Raw genomic sequence first — 22,727 nt, forward strand, 5'->3', positions numbered from 1 at the left:
ATAAAGCCATGACCTCTGGGTCATTTGACACATGCCTACCTATCAGGAGATAACAAACATGTACTTTGGCATATACTCTAACCAGTTGGACTTTATTTGAATACCATTCAGATAAATTTAAATTCCAGTTTACATGAATTGTAGATTGTTTCTAATCCTATATAATAAAAGGGTAATATGCAAATTGACCGTAACAGGGGGACGACCGGTCACTATGATGTTCACTGACCACCAGGGGGTAGACACTCAATCCAGGAGCTTCCCCCTGGTGGTCAGTGCATTTCCACAGGGGGAGCACCACTCAGCCAGAAGCCAGCCTCCATGGCAGCGCTAAGCCGTTAGTCGGACATCCCCCGAGGGCTCCCAGGTTACCAGAGGAATGTCTGACTGCTAGCTTAGGCCCAATCCCCCGGGGAGTGGGCCTAAGCCATCAGTCGGACATCCCCTGAGGGGTCCTGGACTGTGAGAGGGCCCCCTTGAGTGTATGAATTTTCATGCACCGGGCCTCTAGTATTTTTATAAGAGAAATCCATGCTGATTAAACATAGGGTAAAAAGAAACAGTTTTAAAACAAGTCATACCATATTCTCTCATTAAACCATAGGCACATCAGAGTGGTTTATTACAGAAGCTTCTTCAAAAAGAGTCAACATATGATTATGACCTCATTGTCATTGGCGGTGGTTCTGGTGGCCTTGCATGTGCTCAGGTATGAAAAAAGTAAAACTTGAAGATAATTTCCCTGGTGATTGTCATAAGACTTTTCTTCTGCTACTTAAAAAAGAAAGCCAATTTTAATGTTACAGTCCAAGCTTTTATTGTAATAGCTGGTTTAATAAAGAGAAAAGACTATGTTATGACACAAACACAGCCTTTTTATTTAGGGAATAGAAAAATTGGGGGGAGGAAAATGACAAGTTCTTTATATGTCACTGTTTTCCCTAGGAAGCTGCCATTTTGGGAAAGAAAGTAATGGTGCTAGATTTTGTGGTCCCGTCACCTCAGGGTACATCCTGGGGTAAGCTGTTTTTCTTTGTTGTTCTTTGCTCTTTACATACATTTTTGCTTTGTTTAATCTCATTTAATCGTCACAACAATCTCAGGAGGTATGACTAGCCTGTTCCATAGGTGAGGAAACTGGGTCTTAATGAGGTAAAGTAATTATCCTAAGACCATCACATCGTTAACAAGTGCTTAGGGAAGATTTAAAAAAAAAATTCCTTGACCTAGTATTCCATCACTTTTGCCATAATAATTTTTACACGCATGCATTTAATACTTTCACATAGTTGTGATTGCAATGTAAACTGTGTCATGCTCACTTAAGTTTGCTGTAACATTTTTTTGTGTTTCTGCATTGATTTAATAACTGACTTTCATGGCTGTGTGATGGTCAATTGAATAGTGTGTGTGTGATTGTTCCAAGTCAGTTTGAAGTGCACAGTGAGCTTAAGGCCTTTGACTTTGCTGTAGACGAGAGTGCTTGCCTTTCCACATTCTTTCCACTATAAAATAGAACACATAGATTTTGTGCTGGATATTTTCTGTTTATGCTTTAATTCCATTCTTTATGGTCTCTACCCTGTTGTATATCCCAGAAGGCTGATGAATTGGTATCTTGCCCTCTGGCTTCTGGTTGGGCTTGGCCATTTGGGGAAATGGGAGGAGTACAGAAGGAGGGAGGAGGATGGAGTGGAGGTCTTCATTTTCTTGGTTCCCTCCCTAGGTTGCTGCAAGCTGGCTCCATCCCCTACGGAAAGCCACAGCCCCTCTTTGGTCTGTGGCACCTACTCGGTGTGCTTAGTCCCTCATGTAGGGTTGGTGATGAGCCCACTCTTAGTAGTTGTTACTATTGTTCTATCCCTCCTTGCTTTTCTTGCCCATACCCCAGTAATAATTTCTCTATAAACTTAATTACCCAGCTTGAAGTTGTCATCTATTTGCTGCCAGAGCCCTGACAAAATATGAAAATTATTTTTAAAAATTCAACCTTACTAAAAAAATTATAGCCAAGAATTTTATATTAGTAAAGCTAATTTGCATTGCAGTGGACCTACTATTGGCTCAGAGGAGTCAGAGTTACAAAGAGAAAAGTCTGGAATCTGGGGTTCTGGCCACTGGTTTAGTATATACCAGGTGTACTGGTTAATAATGCGGATTTTTTTCAATAGATAGAATTACACATATGTATATATATATGTATATATATATATATGTATATATATATATATATGCGATTTGATATGTATGCTCTTTTATTGTATTGACAATAAGCTTCAAAACTTCATATGTCAACCCTGACCAGTTGGCTCAGTGGATAGAGCATCGGCCTGCGGACTGAAGGGTCCCAGGTTCGATTCCGATAAAGGACATATACCTTGGTTGCGGGCATATCCCCAGTAGGGGCTGTGCAGGAGGCAGCTGATCGATGTTTCTCTCTCATTGATGTTTCTAACTCTCTATCCTTCTCCCTTCCTCTCTGTAAAAAATCAATAAAATATATTTTTAAAAAATTTAACAAAAACTTCATATGTCAAATTTTCTGAAGGTGTTAACATCATAGATATTTTTATGCTTAAAAATGTTGAATTTCATGCCAAAAAAAGAGCATTTGTGGGAAGTTTTAATTCATTATTTTGAAGAAAAGTGCTGCTGAAAGTTATCGTATACTTCCAGAAGCTTATGGTGAACATGCTCCATCTCAAGATACTTGTGAACGCTGGTTTAAACACTTTAAAAGTGATGATTTTGATGTGAAAGACAAAGAACGTCCAGGTCAACTGAAAAAGTTTGAAGACCAACAATTACAAGCATTATTGGGTGAAGATGCATGTCAAACTCAAAAACAACTTGCAGAAAGATTAAACGTTGCTCAGCAAACAATTTCTGATCGTTTACAAGCAAAGGGAAAGATTTTAAAGGAAGGAAAATGGGTGCCACATCAACTGAACGAAAAATAAATGGAAAACTGAAAAGTCATCAGTAAAATGTTGCTTCACTGGCACGAAAGAAAGTCTTTTTTGCATCGAATTGTGACTGGCAATGAAAAGTGGATTTATTTTGAGAATCCCAAGCGCACAAAATCATGGATTGATCCAGGTCAACCATCAACATCGACTGCAAGGCCAAATCGCTTCGGAAAGAAGACAATGCTCTGCGTTTGGTGGGATCAGGTGTGGTGTATTATGAGTTTCTAAAACCAGGTGAAACCGTTAATACTGATCACTGCCGACAACAAATAATCAATTTGAACCACGCTTTGATCATGAAACGACCAGAATGTGCCAGAAGATACGGCAAAGTAATTTTGCTTCATGATAATGCACCATCATACACTTCAAAACCAGTTAAAGATCCGTTAAAAGATCTAGCCTGGGAAGTATTAACCCACCTACTGTATTCACCAGGCCTTGCTCCTTCAGATTACCACTTGTTCCAATCAATGGCACACGCACTTTCTGAGCAGCACTTCAAAACGTACAAAGAAATGGAAAATTGGGTCTCTGAATGGTTTGCCTCAAAACAAGAAAAGTTCTGTTGGGACAATATCCACAAAATACCAGAAAGATGGGGGAAAATGTGTAGCTAGTGATGGACATTACTATAAATAAAGCACTTTTGATGTTTCTCTTGAAATTATTGTGTTTTCTTTGATTACAAAATCCGCATTATTAACCGGTACACCTAGTAATTAATACAGTTCTGATTCCTTCATAGGTTAGACTCAAATGAAAGTTTTGGACAGCATCTCCAGAAAACTGTTAAAATGCACATCCACATTTTTGCTCATCCTTGGGCCTCCTTCACAGACCTGTGCTTAAAAAGTCTGGGTAATCATTTGCATGTTATTGTGGAGTATGATGTTGACCCCCAACCATTCAAATTTGTCATCTCCATATTTTAATTTAAAAATACATATATTTTTATTGATTTCAGAGAGGAAGGGAGAGGGAGAGAAAAGTAGAAACATCAATGATGAGAATCATTGATTGGCTGCTTCCTGCACACCCTACAGTGGGGATCGAGCTCACAACCCAGGCATGTGGCCTCTCCGGGAATTGTACTATGACCTCCTGGTTCATAGGTCAATGCTCAACCACTGAACCACACTGGGCAGGCCATTTCCATATTTTAATAACACTGACTCCGCCGCACATGTGTAAAACTACATACACACACACACCCAAAAACAAACATTAAAATTATTATTTTCTTTTTCAGGTCTTGGTGGTACTTGTGTAAATGTAGGTTGTATTCCTAAGAAACTGATGCATCAAGCTGCCCTTTTGGGGCAGGCATTAAAAGACTCAAGGAAATTTGGCTGGGAGTATAATCAACAAGGTGGGTACTGGTATAAAAAATGTAGATTGAGAGAAAAAAAAGAATGAGTTTCTTAGAGAAAGACTTGCTATTTGTATTTCTATAGCTAGTTTAAAATTTGTTTAATTAACATTCATTAGGAGCCTCCTATGGTCCTGCTCATGATTGCATAGGTTTGAGGTGGGTCCTAGAATCTGTATATTTTAACATGATTCCCAGGGGTCCTGATGTGCAGCCATGTGTGGGAACCTCTAATATAGAATGTCTTTTACAACAATAACCAGAAACAAGGATATGAAGTGTGAATTTAACTGACAAGGTCCTTGGGATAAATGATACTTTAAGGGTTGGAAAAATAGCTTTTCCAACTATTGGGGAAGTGAGGCAATTATCTTAGGATATGAGGGTATGTGCCACTGCTGGGTCGTAACCTCCTGGGGTCATGGGGTGGGAGTTGGGTAATGTAGTAACGGAATGACTCTCTGGATTGCAAAATCTTAGTTGACTTTATTATAAACGTTTACGTTGGCCAAGCCTTTCTGTACTGTGACCTCTTCCTCTTGCCTACACTGTAATGTCCCATGTTCCTGATGATTAGTGGTGGAGCCTTTCTTGAGAGCGCTAGAGGCGGTGAGTCTCCAAATGTGACCAGAGGTGAACCCTTAGTTGGTTGGGTTTGTCTTCATGGGTCTCATCTAGTTTGATGGGAGCCGCCGGCTGGCTTCTGTGTCTTATAAATATGGTGGTGCACGGAGACGGTGTCTCCTTTGGGGACCAGCAGCAGATAAGGTGAATGCCTGGAAATAAACTCCACCTAAAAGGTACAGGGTTGATGAGAAATCTGATTCCATCAACTCCCATCCCAACTTCAAAAGGAAGTGCGTGTACATTTTAATAAAAATGCTATGCAATGGTGAGTACTAACCACATTTATCACAAAGAAATATAGGATATGCACTATCATAAAACTACCACTGGGGGAACCAGATGGGATTAACCTGGGCCTGTCTGGGGAGGCGAATATGCAGTGCTCACTGACCTGAGACCTGCTTCCCTTCACATGCAGAAGGCCACGTGCAACAAGCCAACCATGTGAAAATGTCCTTGCGTGCTCCTGAGTAGTGATCTTCTTGCCTCATAACTTTGCATGCACGGCCATGGGAGAGCTAGTTTTCGCCATTCTGTTCCCCATGGATATTTTTTCCAGTTTTATTCTTTTCAGAATTATGCTTTTTTGCATGCTTTATAATATAAAAGAGGAATAAGTATAAACCATAACTGGTATAAAAACGGTTTAAGTTGCTATTTATTTTCTGTTCATTTCTTGATTTTTTAAAGCAATATGTCATGCAGCTTGTGCAGTTGTATATAATTTACCATTTATAGTAAGAGCCACTTGATAACTTCATCCTGGTTACTTATTTCCAGTAAAGCACAATTGGGAGATCATGACAGAAGCTATTCAAAACCACATTGGCTCTCTAAATTGGAGCTATGGGCTGTCTTTGAGGGAGAAGTCTGTGGCCTATGTAAATTCCTATGGAGAATTTGTCGAACGCCATAAAATAAAGGTACTCTCTGAATATTTTATCTTGTTCATTGCTTTCCCTTTATTACTGCTTGTACGTGCCTTGAACTAGAATTCCATGTTTACGTTAAGGACTGCAGCTAGCGCATGCTCCTCCATTGTTAGTGCATTTCACAAGTCTGGCTAAATTAAGAAATGCCTTTTAAAGAAAACTCTTGATTTAAACTTATTTGCCATCTTTAAAAAAATTTTTTAATTAATTTCAGAGAGGAAGGGAGAAGGCGAGAGATAGAAACATCAATGATGAAAGAGATACATGGTTTGGTTGCCTCCTGCACACCTCCTACTGAGGCTCGAGCCTGCACCCCAGCATGTGCCTGACGGGGTGCAGGCTCATAGGTCATGCTCAACCACTGAGCACACTGGTCAGGCTCATTGCCATCTTAAAAGAAAAAGTTTAAACAATTGTAAACAATCAAAATTTTAATAGTGTTAATTAAAAAAATGAAACCTTAATTGAAACGTTAATATATATTCATAAAAGTATTAAAGGTAGCATAAGAATTAGTATATTTTTATAAATTTATATATGTAATATTTATGTGTTATATGATCAAAATGTAAGGAAAATGAAACCATTTTAATGAACACAAAACTTTTAGCCAAAACCGGTTTGGCTCAGTGGATAGAGCATTGGCCTGCGGACTGAAGGGTCCCAGGTTCGATTCCGGTCAAGGGCATGTACCTGGGTTGCGGGCACATCCCCAGTGGGAGATAGGCAGGAGGCAGCTGATTGATGTTTCTCTCTCATCGATGTTTCTAGCTCTCTATCTCTCTCCCTTCCTCTCTGTAAAAAATCAATAAAATATATTTTAAAAAATATATTTTAAATTGGAGTTATGAAAGATGGCCAAATATCATCCTCAGCACCCATTTATTTTTATACTCTGCTTTTGTAGCATAGTGTGCAGTGATCTTGACAGAATTTGAGGGTATTTTGTAGTCATTTCTTGTCTCTAGAAAGGTGTGAGGTGGTCCAATTAAAGCTACCCCTTTAGAACTATACATGGGCTAATTTAAATGGCATCATTCACATGGAACATAACTAGAAATACCTGGTATACTCCAGTCAGTATCCGTATTCACACTGTCATTTGCCTGGTATAGTTGGTTGAATAAGCCTATCATTCTCAGCCAGACTGCCTCTTCTATGCTTGCTCACTTAGTGATACCAGTGTCTCTCCAGTTACTCCAGCAGGAAACTTCAGGTTCCTCCCACTTCATCTTCACAGCTTGCACCGTTTGTTTGTAGCAGGTCCTTGTCTCCAGGCTGCCCTCCCTCTCTCCCACTGAAACCACCTCCTAGTTTAAACACTTTCATTGCTTTTTGAATATTTTTAAAAATATATTTTATTGATGTTTCACAGAGAGGAAGGAGTTGGGATAGAGAGTTAGAAACATCAATCAGCTGCCTCCTGCACAATCCCTACTGGGTATGTGCCCGCAACCAAGGTACATGCCCTGTTCCCCATATGCCAGCTGCTTTCAGGCCTGTGTGCATTTTTATGTACTATTCTCTCTTTAGATGTCAATTTCTCTAAAATCTTTTCACTTTTCTCATCCCTACTTAAAACGTTACTAACTATGGAGCCTTTCTTGCCTAGCGTTCCAGTCCCCTACTCCACTCCCACTGTGGTCTTTTGGTTAATGTTTTGTAAAGACTTCTATTTTCTATGGTGGTGCTTATCATACTGCATTGCTATTTTTGCAGGTCTGTTCCTGTTGATGGGAAGCTCCATAAGGGTGGTAACTAGTTTGTCATGGTGTCTGGTACTTTGTAGTATTGGTTGAGAAGTGAAGTTTACTTTTCTTTTTTAAAGGCAACCAATAGAAAAGGACAAGAGACTTATTATACTGCTGCAAAATTTGTCATAGCAACAGGTGCAAGGCCACGGTATTTGGGAATCCAAGGAGATAAAGAATACTGTATTACTAGGTAAGAGTAAATTGGCCATTTTAATTAAATTATATTATGTTTATGAGTTTCCAGTTTATTCCCTGTTTTATTTCACAAAGATTTGAAATGATGAATAAAGGTACGTATATACAATGCAAAAAGCTATGTAGTTAACATAATGGAGCAAAGAGAAAATAAGGTTAGGTAAATAATAAGATCGAATTTACCTACAAAAATATGCTATATGTTTCTAGGTAATTGCTCTGAGAATTTGCCCTAAACTTCCTGGAGGTCAACGAATACAATTAGCTTTAAGTTTTAGTGTCTAATAATGAACTGGCTGATCAGGAGAATCGTGGCTATTCCTAATACTGCGGTTTAATAGGAATCTCCCCTGGATAGTTCTACAGAGGACAGTGTATAATGTAGTACAATGACTTTCAAAGCTTTTTTGACCAGATGCACATTAAGAAGTACATTAAAATATATATATATATATATATATATATATATATATATATATATATATATATTTTATTGATTTTTTACAGAGAGGAAGGGAGAAGGATAGAGAGTTAGAAACATCAATGAGAGAGAAACATCGATCAGCTGCCTCCTGCACACTCCCCACTGGGGATGTGCCCACAACCAAGGTACATGCCCTTGATCGGAATCGAACCTGGGACCCTTCAGTCTGCAGGCTGATGCTCTATCCACTGAGCCAAACCGGTTAGGGCAAGAAATACATTTTTTATTGTGCTGTTAGTACTCGGGTGAACACACACACATATCCAAAACTTACAAAATAGTATTTTCTCTTATCACATATAATGTAGTCTAACATTTTCTGTTCTGTTTTTTAAAAAACTTTGCTTGTGATCCACTAATTTGATTTTGAAAAAATGGAGGTGTACTTCCTCGTCCACAGGAGAAACTATTACAAACCTCTAAATTCTTCTAGTGTTCCTTCATTCAAGCCCCAAATTGCAATTCAGCCAACAAAAGACATTGAAACCTACGTAACTCATGTAATTTTTATTGCCTAGGTGTTCTTTTTCTTATTTTTATTTTTCAGTGATGACCTTTTTTCTCTGCCTTATTGCCCTGGCAAAACATTAGTAGTTGGTGCATCTTATGTGGCTCTGGAATGTGCAGGATTTCTGGCTGGTATTGGCTTAGATGTCACAGTTATGGTGCGTTCAGTCCTTCTTCGTGGCTTTGATCAAGAAATGGCAGAGAAAGTGGGTTCCTACATGGAGCAACATGGTGTTAAGTTCTTAAGAAAATTTATACCTGTGATGGTGAGTCTGAATGACATTTGGAATTCCTTTTATTTTCTTTTTATTCTCGCTCTCTTTAGCTTTTTATTTTACTCCCCCTCCACTTTATTAAATAAATTGGTCTGTACTCAGTAGCAAACCTTGCAGACAATGTTCCCACCCTGGATCTACAAAACTGGCCCCTTTGGTCCCGGTCCCCTCCTCCTCTGACACGGTGGTGTCCTTCCTCCTCTCAGCTCGGATTTCTCTTCTCTCACTGTTCCCCTCACCTTCTCTCACCTTTTCGGGGACATCCCCTCTTCAGCTAATTGTCTTCTTTTTTTCTATCATCATGGCCTGCAGTTTTTCTCATCTTTAAACAAATAAGCCTTCCCTTCCCTCTCTGCCTTTCTGGCTGGGTCCCTGTACACCCACACTCACATGTATACCCTAGGACCATTTTTTTTTGTCCCCTTTAGATAGAATCATTACATTGTTTATCCTTACTAGGTTCAACAGTTGGAGAAAGGTTCACCTGGGAAGCTGAAAATAGTGGCTAAATCCACTGAAGGACCAGAAACTATTGAAGGAGTATATAACACAGTAAGTTTTTATTTTATAAGCAGGAAGTGGCTGAACACACTCATAAATTAGCACAGAAGAAGCTTATGGGAACATTATAACAGCTTAACATTTTTTGGATTCTTTGTTAGAGTTTAATAAATATGGCATTTGATAATGGTATATGAAGAATACCATGCTAAAATACATGTGTATGTGTAACTGTACATAGAACAAAATATGGAAGCAGATATACCTGACTGTTATTAGTACTTTGTTCAGGGGCATTAGATATCTTACACATTTCTGCATTTGAATATTTTTGCAATAAAAAAATGAATCTATCCTATATAATAAAACCCTAATATGCAAATTGACCAAACAGCAGAACGACCAGTCGCTATGACATGCACTTACGACCAGGGAGCAAACATGCTGGGGTCCAACCCCAGCAGGTCCAGGGATCCCCAAAGGTGTGGACGGAGTCGGCGAAGAAGGAATGACATGGAGACAGCGTTCAGTTGATCAGCAGCCTAGCCAGGATCTCCAGCCAAGTTCTGGTCAGGATCTCCAGCGAAGTTCTGGTTAGGATCTCCAGCCAGGTTCTGTGTCCATGTTCTCTTGCTAGGTTCTCCAGGTTCTCCAGCCAGGTTCTGTAGCCATGTTCCCTCACTAGGTTCTCCAGCCAGGTTCTGTCCAGGTTCTCCAGCCAGGTTCAGTCACCAGGTTCTAGTCAGGTTCTCTTGCCATGTTCTATCCAGGTTCTGTAGCCAGGTTCTGTCTCTAGGTTCTTCAGCCATGTTCTCTCGCTAGGTTCTGTCTCTAGGTTCTGTGGCCAGTTTCTGTCCAGGATCTTTTACCATGTTTTCTCGCTAGGTTCTGTCTCTAGGTTCTGTGGCCAATTTCTGTCCAGGATCTTTTGCCATGTTCTCTCCAGCGAAGTTCTTCTGTCTCTAGGTTCTGTGTAGGTTCTGTGTCCAGTTGTCTTGTTACATCTGTATTTATACCAGTTGATTCCAATCCTATCAATCTCCATTCCAAAGGTTAGGGCGTTTCTTATCTCCATTCCAGGGAGTAAAGATTATGTAGCTTAAGCATGATTGTTCATAGTTAAAGTGATTAATTACCCTCCTGGCACTTAGTTAAGGGGTTTTATTCCCTCCCTAACTTCAGAGGAAAATCCCTACCTGGGGAAACAACCTTTCTCAGAGAGGTGACCTTGGTTAAAACACATAGTGCCAAGAAGGTGAGCAAACAATATTAAGAACAGTATGCCATATATGCCAGGTCCCTTGAAACAGCAAGGATGGACTGGCTCCCGGCACAAACACTCAATGCAGGAGCTGCCCCCTGGTGGTCAGTGCACTCCCACAGGAGGAGCGCCACTCAGCCAGAAGCCAGGCTCAAGGCTGGCAAGCGCAGAGGTGGTGGCAGGAGCCTCTCCCACCTCTGCTTCAGGCAGGCGGTAAGGAGCAAGGGGTTCCAGGCTGCAAGAGGGTGCAGGCCAGGCTAAGTGTTCGCCCCCCCCCCAAGTGCATGAAATCATGCACCGAGCCTCTAGTTTTATAATAAAGACAATAATAAATATATTTTCAAAAAACAAATATGAAATATCCAAAAAGGTGAACATTCCATGGATTATTTTGGATGACAACAATTCTAATTTAAATTGCTGGTGTTTGGATGACAACATTTCTTTTGTAAAGTTTATAGTTTTAATACAAACTGTACATGTATGTTTTATATACTCTTATACACTTTTTTTAGTTAAAAAAGGAAATGTAGAGAGTCAAAGTAAAAAATATATTAGAAAATAAAAACTCTTATTTGATCATTTATTCTTAGATTATTTTGAGTTTTCTTTGTACCTATTCATATTATTTGTGAATAACCACAGTTTATTTCTCTTTTCCACTGTCTTCCTCATTACTTCTTCATCTTGTATAAGTACCCTGCTAGCTCGGACCTCCAGTACAGTGCTAACCAGAAATGGCCATAGCAGCCATGCTTGTCTTGTTCTCAGTATCGAAGGAATGTATTCCGTTTTTCCTTATTTAAGAATAATGTTTTTGGTAGGGTTTTGCTATAGATTCTTAATCAAGTTAAAGAAATTCTTTTCTGGCCCTAGCCGGTTTGGCTCAGTGGATAGAACCTCAGCCTGAGGACTGAAGGGTCCCTGGTTCTATTCTGGTGAAGGGCACATGCCCACCCGGGTTGCAGGCTCAATCCCCAGTAGGGGGCGTGCAGGAGGCAGCGATCAATGATTCTTTCTCATCATTGATGTTTCTCTCTCTCTCCCCCTCTCCCTTCCTCTCTGAAATAAATAAAAATATTTTTTAAAAAAATTCTTTTCTGTTTCCTGATGCTAAGGGTTTTTGGTTATTTTTGATGTTTTTTTAAATCATAAGTGTATGAGTTCAGTTGTAATAGTTCCTTTTGTAGCTGTTGATAATCAAGTTTTTTTTAAATTTGTTAATGTGTTGAATTATATTGATTTTCTAATCTTCAATCAACCTTTTATTCCTACTATTTATATGTTGTTTTATTTGTTTATTTAGAATTTTTGCATTATATTCATGAATCATTGGCTTATAATTTCCTTACACATATTGAAATGTTCAGATTTTCTAACTTATGATATTCTAACTCATGAAAGAAGTTTGGAGTATGTTTCCTCTTTTCTGTTCTCTGGAAGAATTTATGTGATATTAGAACATTCTTTGTTTGCTAGAATTCACTGATGCAACCATCTGAATGTAGAATTTTCTGTGAATATATATATTTTATAACCACTGATTCATTTTTTTTTTAAACAATCAAAGGCTGTTTAAGGCTATTTTTTTCTTGAGTTACTTTTGATTAATTACATTTTTCTAAGAATTAGTCCATTTCATCTAAGTTACCAAATATACGGGTATAAAGTTACATATTCTTTAGTTTCTCTCAGCAATATATCATCATTTTTCTCTAGAGGTCTTTTTTATATTTTGCTAATTTATCTTTAGTATTTTATGTTTTTTAAGCTATTGTAAATGGTATTTAAATTTTTTAACTTTAGTATTAGTTGATAGTATATAGAAATACAAATGATTTCTGTATATTGACCTTGTGTAGAGTCTTAGGATTTATGTCTCTGTATAAAAATCAGTTTGGTTTCTTCTTTCCAATCTACATGCTTTTTGTTTCTTTTTTTTGCTTTGTTGCACTGGTTAAGAACTCCAGTATAGTGCTAAGTAGACATTGTGAGTGCATATCCTCATCTGACACCAATCTTAGGGGTGATCCTAAGCATTCAGTCTTTTATGATTGCTAGGATATAAAGCTGTTCTTTTGTTTACAGATGGCTTTTATCAGTTTGGGAAGTTTTCTTTTATTCTTAGTGTGCTGAGGATTTAATTAGAATCCTCAAGGGTGTAAAGTTCTGTCAAATGCTTTTCCCACATCTGTTGGGATGATTAATTTGTTTTCTCCTTTATTCTGTTAAAATGATGAATTACATTGATTTTTGCATGTTAAATCAAATTTGTATTTTTGGAACAAACCTCATTTGGTCATGATCAATTATCCTTTTTAAGTACTGTTATATTTGATTTGCTAAGATTTTGTTAACGATTTTATATCTTATGTTCATGGAGATATTGGCTTATAATTTTATTTAAATATCCTTGTTTGATTTTGGTGTCAGATGTTTATGCTGGCTTCATAAAAAGGAGTTGGGAAGACTCCTTTCTCTTTTTTCTGGAAGAGTTTGTATACCACTAGTGTTATTGTTTACTTGTGTGTTCAATCGACTTTACAAGTGAAGTCATTTGGGTCTGGAGTTAATTAATAGGAATTTTATAAATTGTGCATTCAGTTTCCTTAATGAAAATAGGGTATATTAGCTAGGGCTAGCATAACAAAATACTACAGATAGAGTGGCTTAGGCAAAGGAAATTTAATTTCTCACAGTTCTGGAGGCCAGAAGCATGAGACCAAGGTGTCAGTAGAATTGGTTTCTTCTAGGCCTCTCTCCTTGGCTAGCAGGTGGTTGGTTGCCTTCTCTCTGTCTTTACGTGATTGTTCCGGACTCTGTATGTGTGTGTTCTAATAAGGACTCTAGTCATGTTGGATTAAGCCCTGCCTTAATGGCCTCATTTTATGTTACTTACCTCTTTAAAGGTCCTGTCTCATTCTAATCAGTCACATTTTGATAAGTATTAGGGATTAGGTATTGGGAGTTAGGTCTTCAACACATAAATTTGGGTGGAGGCATAATTCAGCATGTAACAAAGCCTTATTCAGATTTGTGTGTAAGTTTGATAAATTGTGTCAAGGAGTCTCTTTGGGGGATGTAATGTACAGCATGGTGACTGTAGCTAATAATACTGTATTGTATATTTGAAAGTTGCTAAGAGAGATCTTAAAAGTTCCCATCATAAGAAAAAAATTTGTATAACTGCGTGGTGATGGATGTTAACTAGACTTACTGTGGTGATCATTTCACAATATATACAAATATCAAATTATGTTGTACACCCGAAGCTAATATGTTATATATCAATTATACCTCAATTAAAACTGCACTTTGACCTCAAAAAAAGGAATCTACTTAATCTGTCAAATTTATTGGCATAAGGCATTCATAATAGTTATTAGTATTTTAATGTCTGAAGGATCTATAGCAGTGGTTCTCAATCTTCCTAATGCCATGACCCTTTAATACAGTTCCTCATGTTGTGGTGACCCCCAATTTCATTGTTACAAATGGAACATAATTAAAGCATAGTGTTTAATCACAAAAACAATATGTAATTATATATGTGTTTTCCAATGGTCTTAGGCGACCCCTGTGAAATGGTCGTTCAACCCTCAAAGGGGTCACGACCCACAGGTTGAGAACCGCTGATCTATAGTGATGTTCCTGCTTTCATTCCTGATATTGATAATTTATCTCTCTCTAAATATAGGTTTTATTAGCAGTTGGCCGTGAGCCCTCTACAAGGAAAATAGGCTTGGAGAAGATTGGTGTCAAAGTCAGTGAGAAGTATGTACCTGTGGGATCATTGCACTATTAATGCACAAAGCAAAATGCTTCTACAGATCACCTCTTAAAATTCTCTTTTAATTACTAAGTTGCAACATTTTTAAATGCTTTAATGTTATTTTATAGTAAATACTGTCCCAGCTCTATTATCAATTTTTTTCATTAATCAATCAGTAACTATTGTGTGCCTTAAAGAGCTCATGCATGATTTTAAAAAATAAAATTAAAACAATTATTTTTTCACCTACTATCTGAATTAAAGTAAATTTTATATCCTTGGTCAGGCAAGGAGAAAAATTTCAAAGCTCTGCGTGAAGTTCTGGGGGAAATCTGGGAATATCCTCGACATCCAAAAAATGAGCATAGTTTCATCAATCAGCAAGGTGTTTTCTTTTGGAACTACAGATACCTTTGTTATTATAAGTCATTGGTCTTACAGACAGGTGATGACTGAGGTGCATGAGTTCTGAGAGAGAGGTCTTTTCTTTATGTACTTAGTCCTCTTGGAATAGTGCTAGTCATCCAGCAGCATAGAGCTAGTCATATATATATTTACTTTCAAAATTGAATAGGAGTGGCAAAATACCAGTCAACGACATAGAACAGACCAACGTGCCCTATGTTTATGCTGTCGGAGATGTCCTGGAAGGTAAACTTGAGCTCACTCCCGTCGCTATACAGGCAGGCAAGCTGTTGGCTCGAAGACTTTTTGGGGGTCATTCAGAAAAGGTACGTTTCTTATTGTTGTTTTTGAGATAATATCTAAATAAAAATTTTGACTTAAAAAATCAGTACAAATAAAATTTGTGTGCTTGTTTTGCAAGTAAAGGGTTCCTCACAAATCATTTGCAGTTAACTTATTATTTACTAATGGTTTTCAAAAATATTTTTTAAATATCTGTATGTGCAAGATGTTGTGCTGGGTGATATACAAAGGATTGGTATGGTTCCAGTACCAAGGGCTTATAGGTAGGTGGGGGTCCTGAGTAAGAAGAGAGAGGAGCAGTTCATTCTGACTGAAGAGATCTAAAGAGGCCTCCCAGGTGGATGGTTGCACTGTCACAGAGTAGGAGGGACACTCAGAGTGGATTGGGATGCTGGCCCTGGCTTCATTGCCTGCTTAGTGTGTGAACCTGGTCAAGTTGTTTCACTTCTCTTAACCTCAGTTTCACCATCTGCAAAGCTGATGGTTTGAATTAGGTGATTACTACAGTCTCCTCTACCTTTCACAGTCTTTTTTTTTTTTCTAAATTAAATCTTTATTGTTCAGATTATTACAGTTGTTCCTCTTTATTTCCCCCATAACTCCCCTCCACCCGATTCCCACCCCACCCTCTGCCCTTACCCACCTCCCCCCCACTGTCCTCATCCATAGGTGTGCGATTTTTGTCCAGTCTCTTCCTGCACCCCCCACACCCCTTTCCCCCTGAGAATTGTCAGTCCACTCTGACCACTGGGTACACTGGCACTTGAATCTCTAAGGAGGTGCTAATTTAGCCTCTCCCTTTCTATGCCCCTGATTCTAATATATTCACCAGTTTATTCTGTTCATCAGATTTTTTATTCACGTGATTTTTAGATTCACTTGTTGATAGATATGTACTTGTTGTTCATAATTTTTATCTTTACCTTTTTCTTCTTCCTCTTCTTAAAGAATACCTTTCAGCATTTCATATAATACTGGTTTGGTGGTGATGAACTCCTTTAGCTTTTTCTTATCTGTGAAGCTCTTTATCTGACCTTCAATTCTGAATGATAGCTTTGCTGGGTAAAGTAATCTTGGTTGTAGGTTCTTGCTATTCATCACTTTGAATATGTCTTGCCACTCCCTTCTGGCCTGCAAAGTTTCTGTTGAGAAATCAGCCGACAATTTTATGGGTACTCCCTTGTAGGTAACTGACTGTTTTTCTCTTGCTGCTTTTAATATTCTCTCTTTGTCTTTTGCTCTTGGCATTTTAATTATGATGTGTCTTGGTGTGGTGCTCTTTGGATTCCTTTTGTTTGGGGTTCTCTGTGCTTCCTGGACTTATAAGTCTAATTCTTGTACCAGGTAGGGGAAGTTTTCTGTCATTATTTCTTCAAATAGGTTTTCAATATCTTGCTCTCTCTCTACTTCTGGAACCCCTATAATTCAGATGTTGGTTTGCTTGAAGTTGTCCCAGAGGCTCCTTACACCATCTTCGTATTTTTGGATTCTGTTTTCTTTTTGCTTTTCCAGTTGGGTGTTTTTCACTTCTTCGTATTTCAAATCTTTGACTTGATTCTTGTGATCCTCTAGTCTGCTGTTGGATCTCTGTATAAAATTCTTTATTTCAGTCAGTGTATGCATAATTTCTATTTGGTCCTTTTTCATATCCTCGAGGGTCTCACTAGATTTATTGAGGGTCTCACTAAATTTATCAGTGGTTTCTAGAAAATTCTTGAAAAACCTTATAACCGAGGTTTTGAACTCTATATCCAGTAGTTTGCTTTCCTCCATTTCTGTCATTTGTGACCTGTTTCTTTGTCTCCGAATTTTGGCTGCTTCCCTGTGTTGATAGGGTGGCTTTCTGTGCTGGGTGTCCTATAGGGCCCAGTAGCTCAGCCTCCCCAATTACCTGAGGTGGACACTCTTCGTGCACCCCTTTGTGGGCTGTGTGCACAGTCTTGTTGTAGTTAAGACTTGATTGTAGTTGGTATCACTGGCAGGAATTGACCTCCAGGCCAATTGGCTGTGAGAATCAGCTGTGTCTATGGTGGGAGAACTTCTCTGCTGGAGACACCCTTATGGGGCAAGACTTGCTTCAGTGGGGCTTTAGTGCTCACTGAATCTGCCCCCTGAGTGTGTTCCTTATGGATCTGAGGATTTGTAATCTGGATGGTCCCACTCTGACCACTGGGTACACTGGCACTTGGATCTCTAAGGAGGTGCTAATTTAGCCTCTGCCTGAGGCTACCCAGCAGGAGCTACAGAGAGATCTGCAGATTCCTCTTTGTTTGGGATTTGGAGGTGCCCAGATGAGGCCCAGCTGTGAAGCAATGCAATCTGCTGTGGGGCCTTGGGCCTTCTTTTGGATGTTCTGGGTCTCTCTGACCCAGCTGCAGTTTGTTAGGTAAGTTTAGATTGCAAAGGGGCAGGCCATTCATATGCAAAAGCCTCTGCGCACAGCTTGGGTGGGGTGGGGTCTCAGGGAATCAATAGGGCAGAGCAAACAGCTATGGCTGATCCTCAGCCCTGCCCTAAGCGGCCCTGGGTCTCAGTGTCCCGCGGTAATCGCTGCAAGCACCTCTTCGAGAAAGCTGCCCTTGAGTTCCGCCCGATATCAGACAGTCCAGTTTCTCCCCATATGAGTCTGGGTCCCCAGTGACTTGCCCGGAACTGGAGTTTAGAGTGGGATCGTGTGTCTCCCTCCCGATTGAAAAAGACAACCGCGTCCTCAGTTGCCAGCCATTTCCGCGTGCGCCTCCGTACCTCTGCACTTTACTTTCGCACCTCCTCTGAGTGTCAGTGTGCTTTTCTCTTTCCTTCTAGCTGTAGAATTTCCACTCAGCCAGCCTTCCTGTGGTTCTGGATGATGTCCGTTTTTTCTTTTAGTTGTATTTTTGAAGTGGTTGTGCGAGGCAGCAATTTCAGGTGTTTACCTATGCTGCCATCTTGGTTTCTCTCCTCACTTAAATTTTCCCTTTCGTAGTCTTTGATCAAAGATTTGGGATGGGTTTTAAGGATGAGCAATTTATTTATTTATTTATTTACAATACATTTTCATTGATTTCAGAGAGGAAGGGAGAAGGGAAAGAGAGATAGACACATCAATGATGAGAGAATCATTGATTGGCCGCCTCCTGCATGCCCCCTACTGGGGATCGAGCCCGCAACCTGGGCATGTGGGAATCGAACCCGGAACCCTTCAGGCCACAGGCCGATGCTCTATCCACTGAACCAAGCCAGCTAGGGCTAGGGTGAGCAGTTTAAAATTGAGGAAGCAAAGGGCTCTTGTGGTAAGTAGAAAAGCCCAGAGCTCTGCAATGCTTGGTTTTTTCTAGGACTATGAGCAGTTTCTCAGGAGGTCCCAGCTGGGGTGGGTCATGCTCTGCTCCATCAGGAGCACTGTGGATGTGCAGAGCTGTTGGTGGATAAAGAATGACTGGGGAAGTGGTATTACTGGGCGTCAGGAATGCTAACCATTCTGTCACTCATGTAGGCAGAGCGATTGGTGACAGAGGAGTACAGTTGGAAATGAGGCTGGAAAATTGATTTGGTGTCAGATCATCAGAACTCTGTGATGCCACAGTAAAGAATCAGTAGGGCCGCCCTAGCTGGTTTGGCTCAGTGGATAGAGCTTTGGCCTGCAAGCTGAAAGGTCCCAGGTTCGATTCCGGGCAAGGGCACATTCTCATTTGTGGGCTTGATCCCCAGTGGGGGACTTGCAGGAGGCAGCCAATCCATGATTCTCTCTCATCATGGATGTTTCTATCTCTCTCTCCCTTTTCTTCCTCTCTGAAATCAATAAGAATATATTTAAAAAAAAAAAAAAAAGAATCAGTAGGGCTTTCTGTAGGCAGTGGCAGCTGTTGAAGATCTTAATTTTATTTATCCCCAACTTTTCACTTGGTAAGATGTCAAACCACAGAAAGAATAGTAACGGTCACCCATATTACCCTTTCATTTAGATTTTCCAGTTATTAATGTTTTGCCATTTTTTGTTCTCTCCTTTTCTGAAGATGTGTGTGTGTGTGTGTGTGTGTGTGTAAAAAGAGAGAGGTTAAAGGTACAGGACTAAAAGGAAGGCTACAGATAGGGTAAGAGGAAGTCCAGCTCAAGTGGAGGAGGTAGTATAAGATGTGGAGAAAGTGTTTCAGATGAAAGGGAGGAAAGTTGAGGAATTACCTGTTGCTTTTTCTCAATTGATACGAAACAGGAGACAGAGGCATCCGTTGAGGATGAGACTTCCACTGTAAGCCATGGGATATGGGATCAGCTGCTGGTCAATAAATGGATTGATGAGCATTTGATGGCCTAAGAGAAGTCAGAAAACCAGGCAGTCCACATGGTTATGTGATTTTCTCTAGCCATGTTGGCAAAAAGAACACAAATGCTTCATGATTCACAGGTTAGCAAACATAAAATGGGACGAGAACATATTTTAAGCTAAAGACTCTAGGCTGATGTATATTGTACACAAACCACCTCATTGAAGCAAGTGTACCTGGTGGTGTTTTGATGTGTTTTTCTTTTTGGGTAAAATAGAAGTCACTCAAACTAGGCAAATTGGGGGAGTTTCTTATAAGTTGATGATGAGTAAGTCAAGTTGCACAGTGACTTACAACAAGGATTGTGCTAGTGCAGGGCCTCACTGCAGTTGGAGCAGGGCTGAGTATGGGTGTCACAGCTTCTCCGGGGCCCTAGTAATATGAAGGGGCGCTTCACAGGGTGCCCTTCTGTAGCCTCACTTGGCCACAACTCTTTTTTTTTTTTCTTCTGTCAAACTACCACCTGGAGGATCCTCTCTTTGCTCCTAGTCATTTTCCTGCAAAATAAACCATTTGATGCAGTTCACCTTTTTTTTGCATAAGTTTTTGGCCAGCTTATGGATTACCTTTCTTTGGGGTTAGATGTCATCCCGACCTAATAAACTGTAACCTGTTGGCTGGGGTTTGGTCGACATGTAGTGCTCTAAGCAGTGTCACCCCTTGAGGACTATGGATGGGCAGGTGCAGAGACGTTCATCCTGGTTATACCCTCCTTTCTTTCTCTGTTCCTGCGCACTGTTTTCTCGCCACACACAGTCTTAATGATGCTTCTGCCAATGTGTTCTAAATCTCCTCCACACAGTCACAAACACACTGTCTTCTCCAGGCACTTACACTCGCATCCGTTTTCCCACGGACAGATGCCTAAAGCTGCTGGAAGACTGCATGTAGGGTTCATGGCCTGCACTCTTCTTGTGCTGTCCACTTGTGTTGTTTCTTGGTCAGAGAAGGGCTGGGAGGGGCGCCATTGTAACCATGGGACTCATGCAACTCTGGCCCCTAAGTACACACATGCCATCTCCACTTGATGATCCAGCGTGTTCACTCAGTCCCACACTATTGAGCAGCTTTTTTGCACATCATGTCAGTGACACTATTAAATGAAATGGCAAGGGTGGTCTGAGCTTCAGGTGAAATAGTGTCATTCTCTGTCACCTGGTAGAGATGCTCCAGAATTGTGGGGGATGGAATGAAAAAATTGTAGAAAATGTCTGTAGGGGCAACAAAGTGCACTATCTTCTCCTCTACTGTGGCTTTCAGACCAGAAGTCTGAGGTTGGGGCACTGGGAGAGCCAGTCCTATTCATTGGTCACTGGCCAGCTTGTGGTCTCTGCCCTGTGGTCAGGGATCACCTCATCTCCTTTAGTGTAACTTAGAATTCCTGATCTGGTGATGTGTCAGAACCGGTTACATTGAACTGGACTTACTTAGTTTCCTTTTATAAATGTATGTGATAGAGATTGTTGTTATTTAAAAAGAGTGTCACAAAACAAGAGCGTGTAATTTGTTTATCTTTCAGTGCAGTTATATTAATGTTCCAACTACGGTGTTTACTCCTCTGGAATACGGCTGCTGTGGATTATCTGAAGAGAAAGCTATTGAAATACATAAAAAAGAGAATCTAGAAGTAAGATTATGTTTTGTTTACTTTTTAAGAATCTCTCTTTTAATCAACTGTCTTCTCAGTCACTTTATTTTGTCATTTTGCAAGTGATTATAATGGCTATATTATAGGAAACCAGCCTATTTTAGAAAAATTAAAAATTAAATAATTTAAACTGTATCTCTCTTGCAAACTAATAATACGGTTGGGGAAAAAGAGATGTATACTGTATGCATTAGGACTTTTGAATTACAGGTAACAAATATCTACTTGAGTAAGCTTACACAAGGAAGCATAAGTTATTATGAGATTTTTTTTGGGAATGTATCAAGGCCTTAGGAAGGGCTAAGAACCAGGAATTGTAAGACCGTCTCACCTCTTTCTTTTACTTGCTTGGGGTTTATGTGTATGTTTGTGTGTGTGCATGTAGTTCATTCCTCTCTTCCTGCAGATAGACTTTATTTGCTCCTAGAATGCACATAGCAGCCAAACTATGGCCATTCTTTTGCTCCCAAGTTTATCTGATAATTCTGGATGTAAGAGGAACTGATCAACTCACTGTTTCTCAGTCTTAATTCAAAATTGGTCCGAGTCGGGTCTGCCATCCAACCACTTCCATTTGGTATGATGGTAGCCAGACTCATGGAGTGTAAACATGGCTGTTGGAACCTACACTACCAGTGGACTCTAGGTGGGAACGATGGGCAGTTCCCAAGGTTTTTGTGGGCTGTGGGCCATTTAGACTCTGACAAAGATGTCCTCCATACATTTATTTCCATCTCTCCTTCACCACTGCTTCAGTTACACACAACAACCTTATAAATATTTTTCTACATTTTGATGGGTGGCTTGGGTATCTTTTTTCTGCACACTCTCCCAACATAGGAAGTATAGAGAGGAAAAAGAAAAGAGTTAGAGGATTATTACTACTTGAGGTTTTAAGCAAAAAAGTGTTGAAATTTCAGTTCTCTCCCTTAAAGACATTTTAATTTATTACTGGGAATTTCCTTAAACTATAGCACTGATATTTCCTAGTTAAATGGCCTAATGGCTTATTGAAACTCTTACTTACACTTCTGGTATTGGGAAATATCTGATTAAAACTTTATATTGTTGTATTTTAGGGAATAGGGAGGCCCAAGGAAAGGGAGAGAGATGGGAAAACACCAGTTTGGTGGAGCAGTAAGAACACACACATTTATCAGTTAACTTTGCCATCTTACATGGGTATGGTTCATGGCGCTCCAAAACAATTATAATAGTAACTTTAGAGATCACTGTTTACACATCACCATAACAAATATAATAATAATGAAAAAGTTTGATATATTGTGAGAAATACCAAAATGTAACATAGAGACAAAAAGCAAATGCTATTGGAAAAATGACACTGATAGACTTGTACTACCCAGGGTTGCCACAAACCTTCAAGTAAAATCATGCAATATCCGCGAAGCACAATG

General features: G+C 39.6%; 1 protein-coding gene across 8 annotated transcripts in view; it reads left to right on the forward strand.

Annotated features, from left to right (window-relative positions):
* The window catches only part of TXNRD3 (thioredoxin reductase 3), a 35,792-nt gene that overhangs the window by 8,655 nt on the left and 4,410 nt on the right, over positions 1 to 22,727 (forward strand). For 7 of the 8 annotated variants that reach the window (XM_036322605.1, XM_036322606.1, XM_036322601.1 and 4 more), the window contains exons 4-13: positions 605 to 709; positions 946 to 1,018; positions 4,222 to 4,341; positions 5,749 to 5,891; positions 7,729 to 7,844; positions 8,881 to 9,106; positions 9,575 to 9,667; positions 14,575 to 14,651; positions 15,224 to 15,380; positions 21,181 to 21,288. In XM_036322605.1, the coding sequence (XP_036178498.1) occupies positions 605 to 709; positions 946 to 1,018; positions 4,222 to 4,341; positions 5,749 to 5,891; positions 7,729 to 7,844; positions 8,881 to 9,106; positions 9,575 to 9,667; positions 14,575 to 14,651; positions 15,224 to 15,380; positions 21,181 to 21,288 (1,218 nt within the window). Of the gene's footprint in view, positions 1 to 604; positions 710 to 945; positions 1,019 to 4,221; positions 4,342 to 5,748; positions 5,892 to 7,728; positions 7,845 to 8,880; positions 9,107 to 9,574; positions 9,668 to 14,574; positions 14,652 to 15,223; positions 15,381 to 19,549; positions 19,742 to 21,180; positions 21,289 to 22,727 lie in introns of those variants that run through there. The other variant, XR_004969998.1, reaches the window with a different exon arrangement.

Source organism: Myotis myotis, unplaced genomic scaffold, assembly GCF_014108235.1.
Source record: "Myotis myotis isolate mMyoMyo1 unplaced genomic scaffold, mMyoMyo1.p scaffold_m19_p_9, whole genome shotgun sequence".
NCBI lineage: Eukaryota > Metazoa > Chordata > Mammalia > Chiroptera > Vespertilionidae > Myotis > Myotis myotis.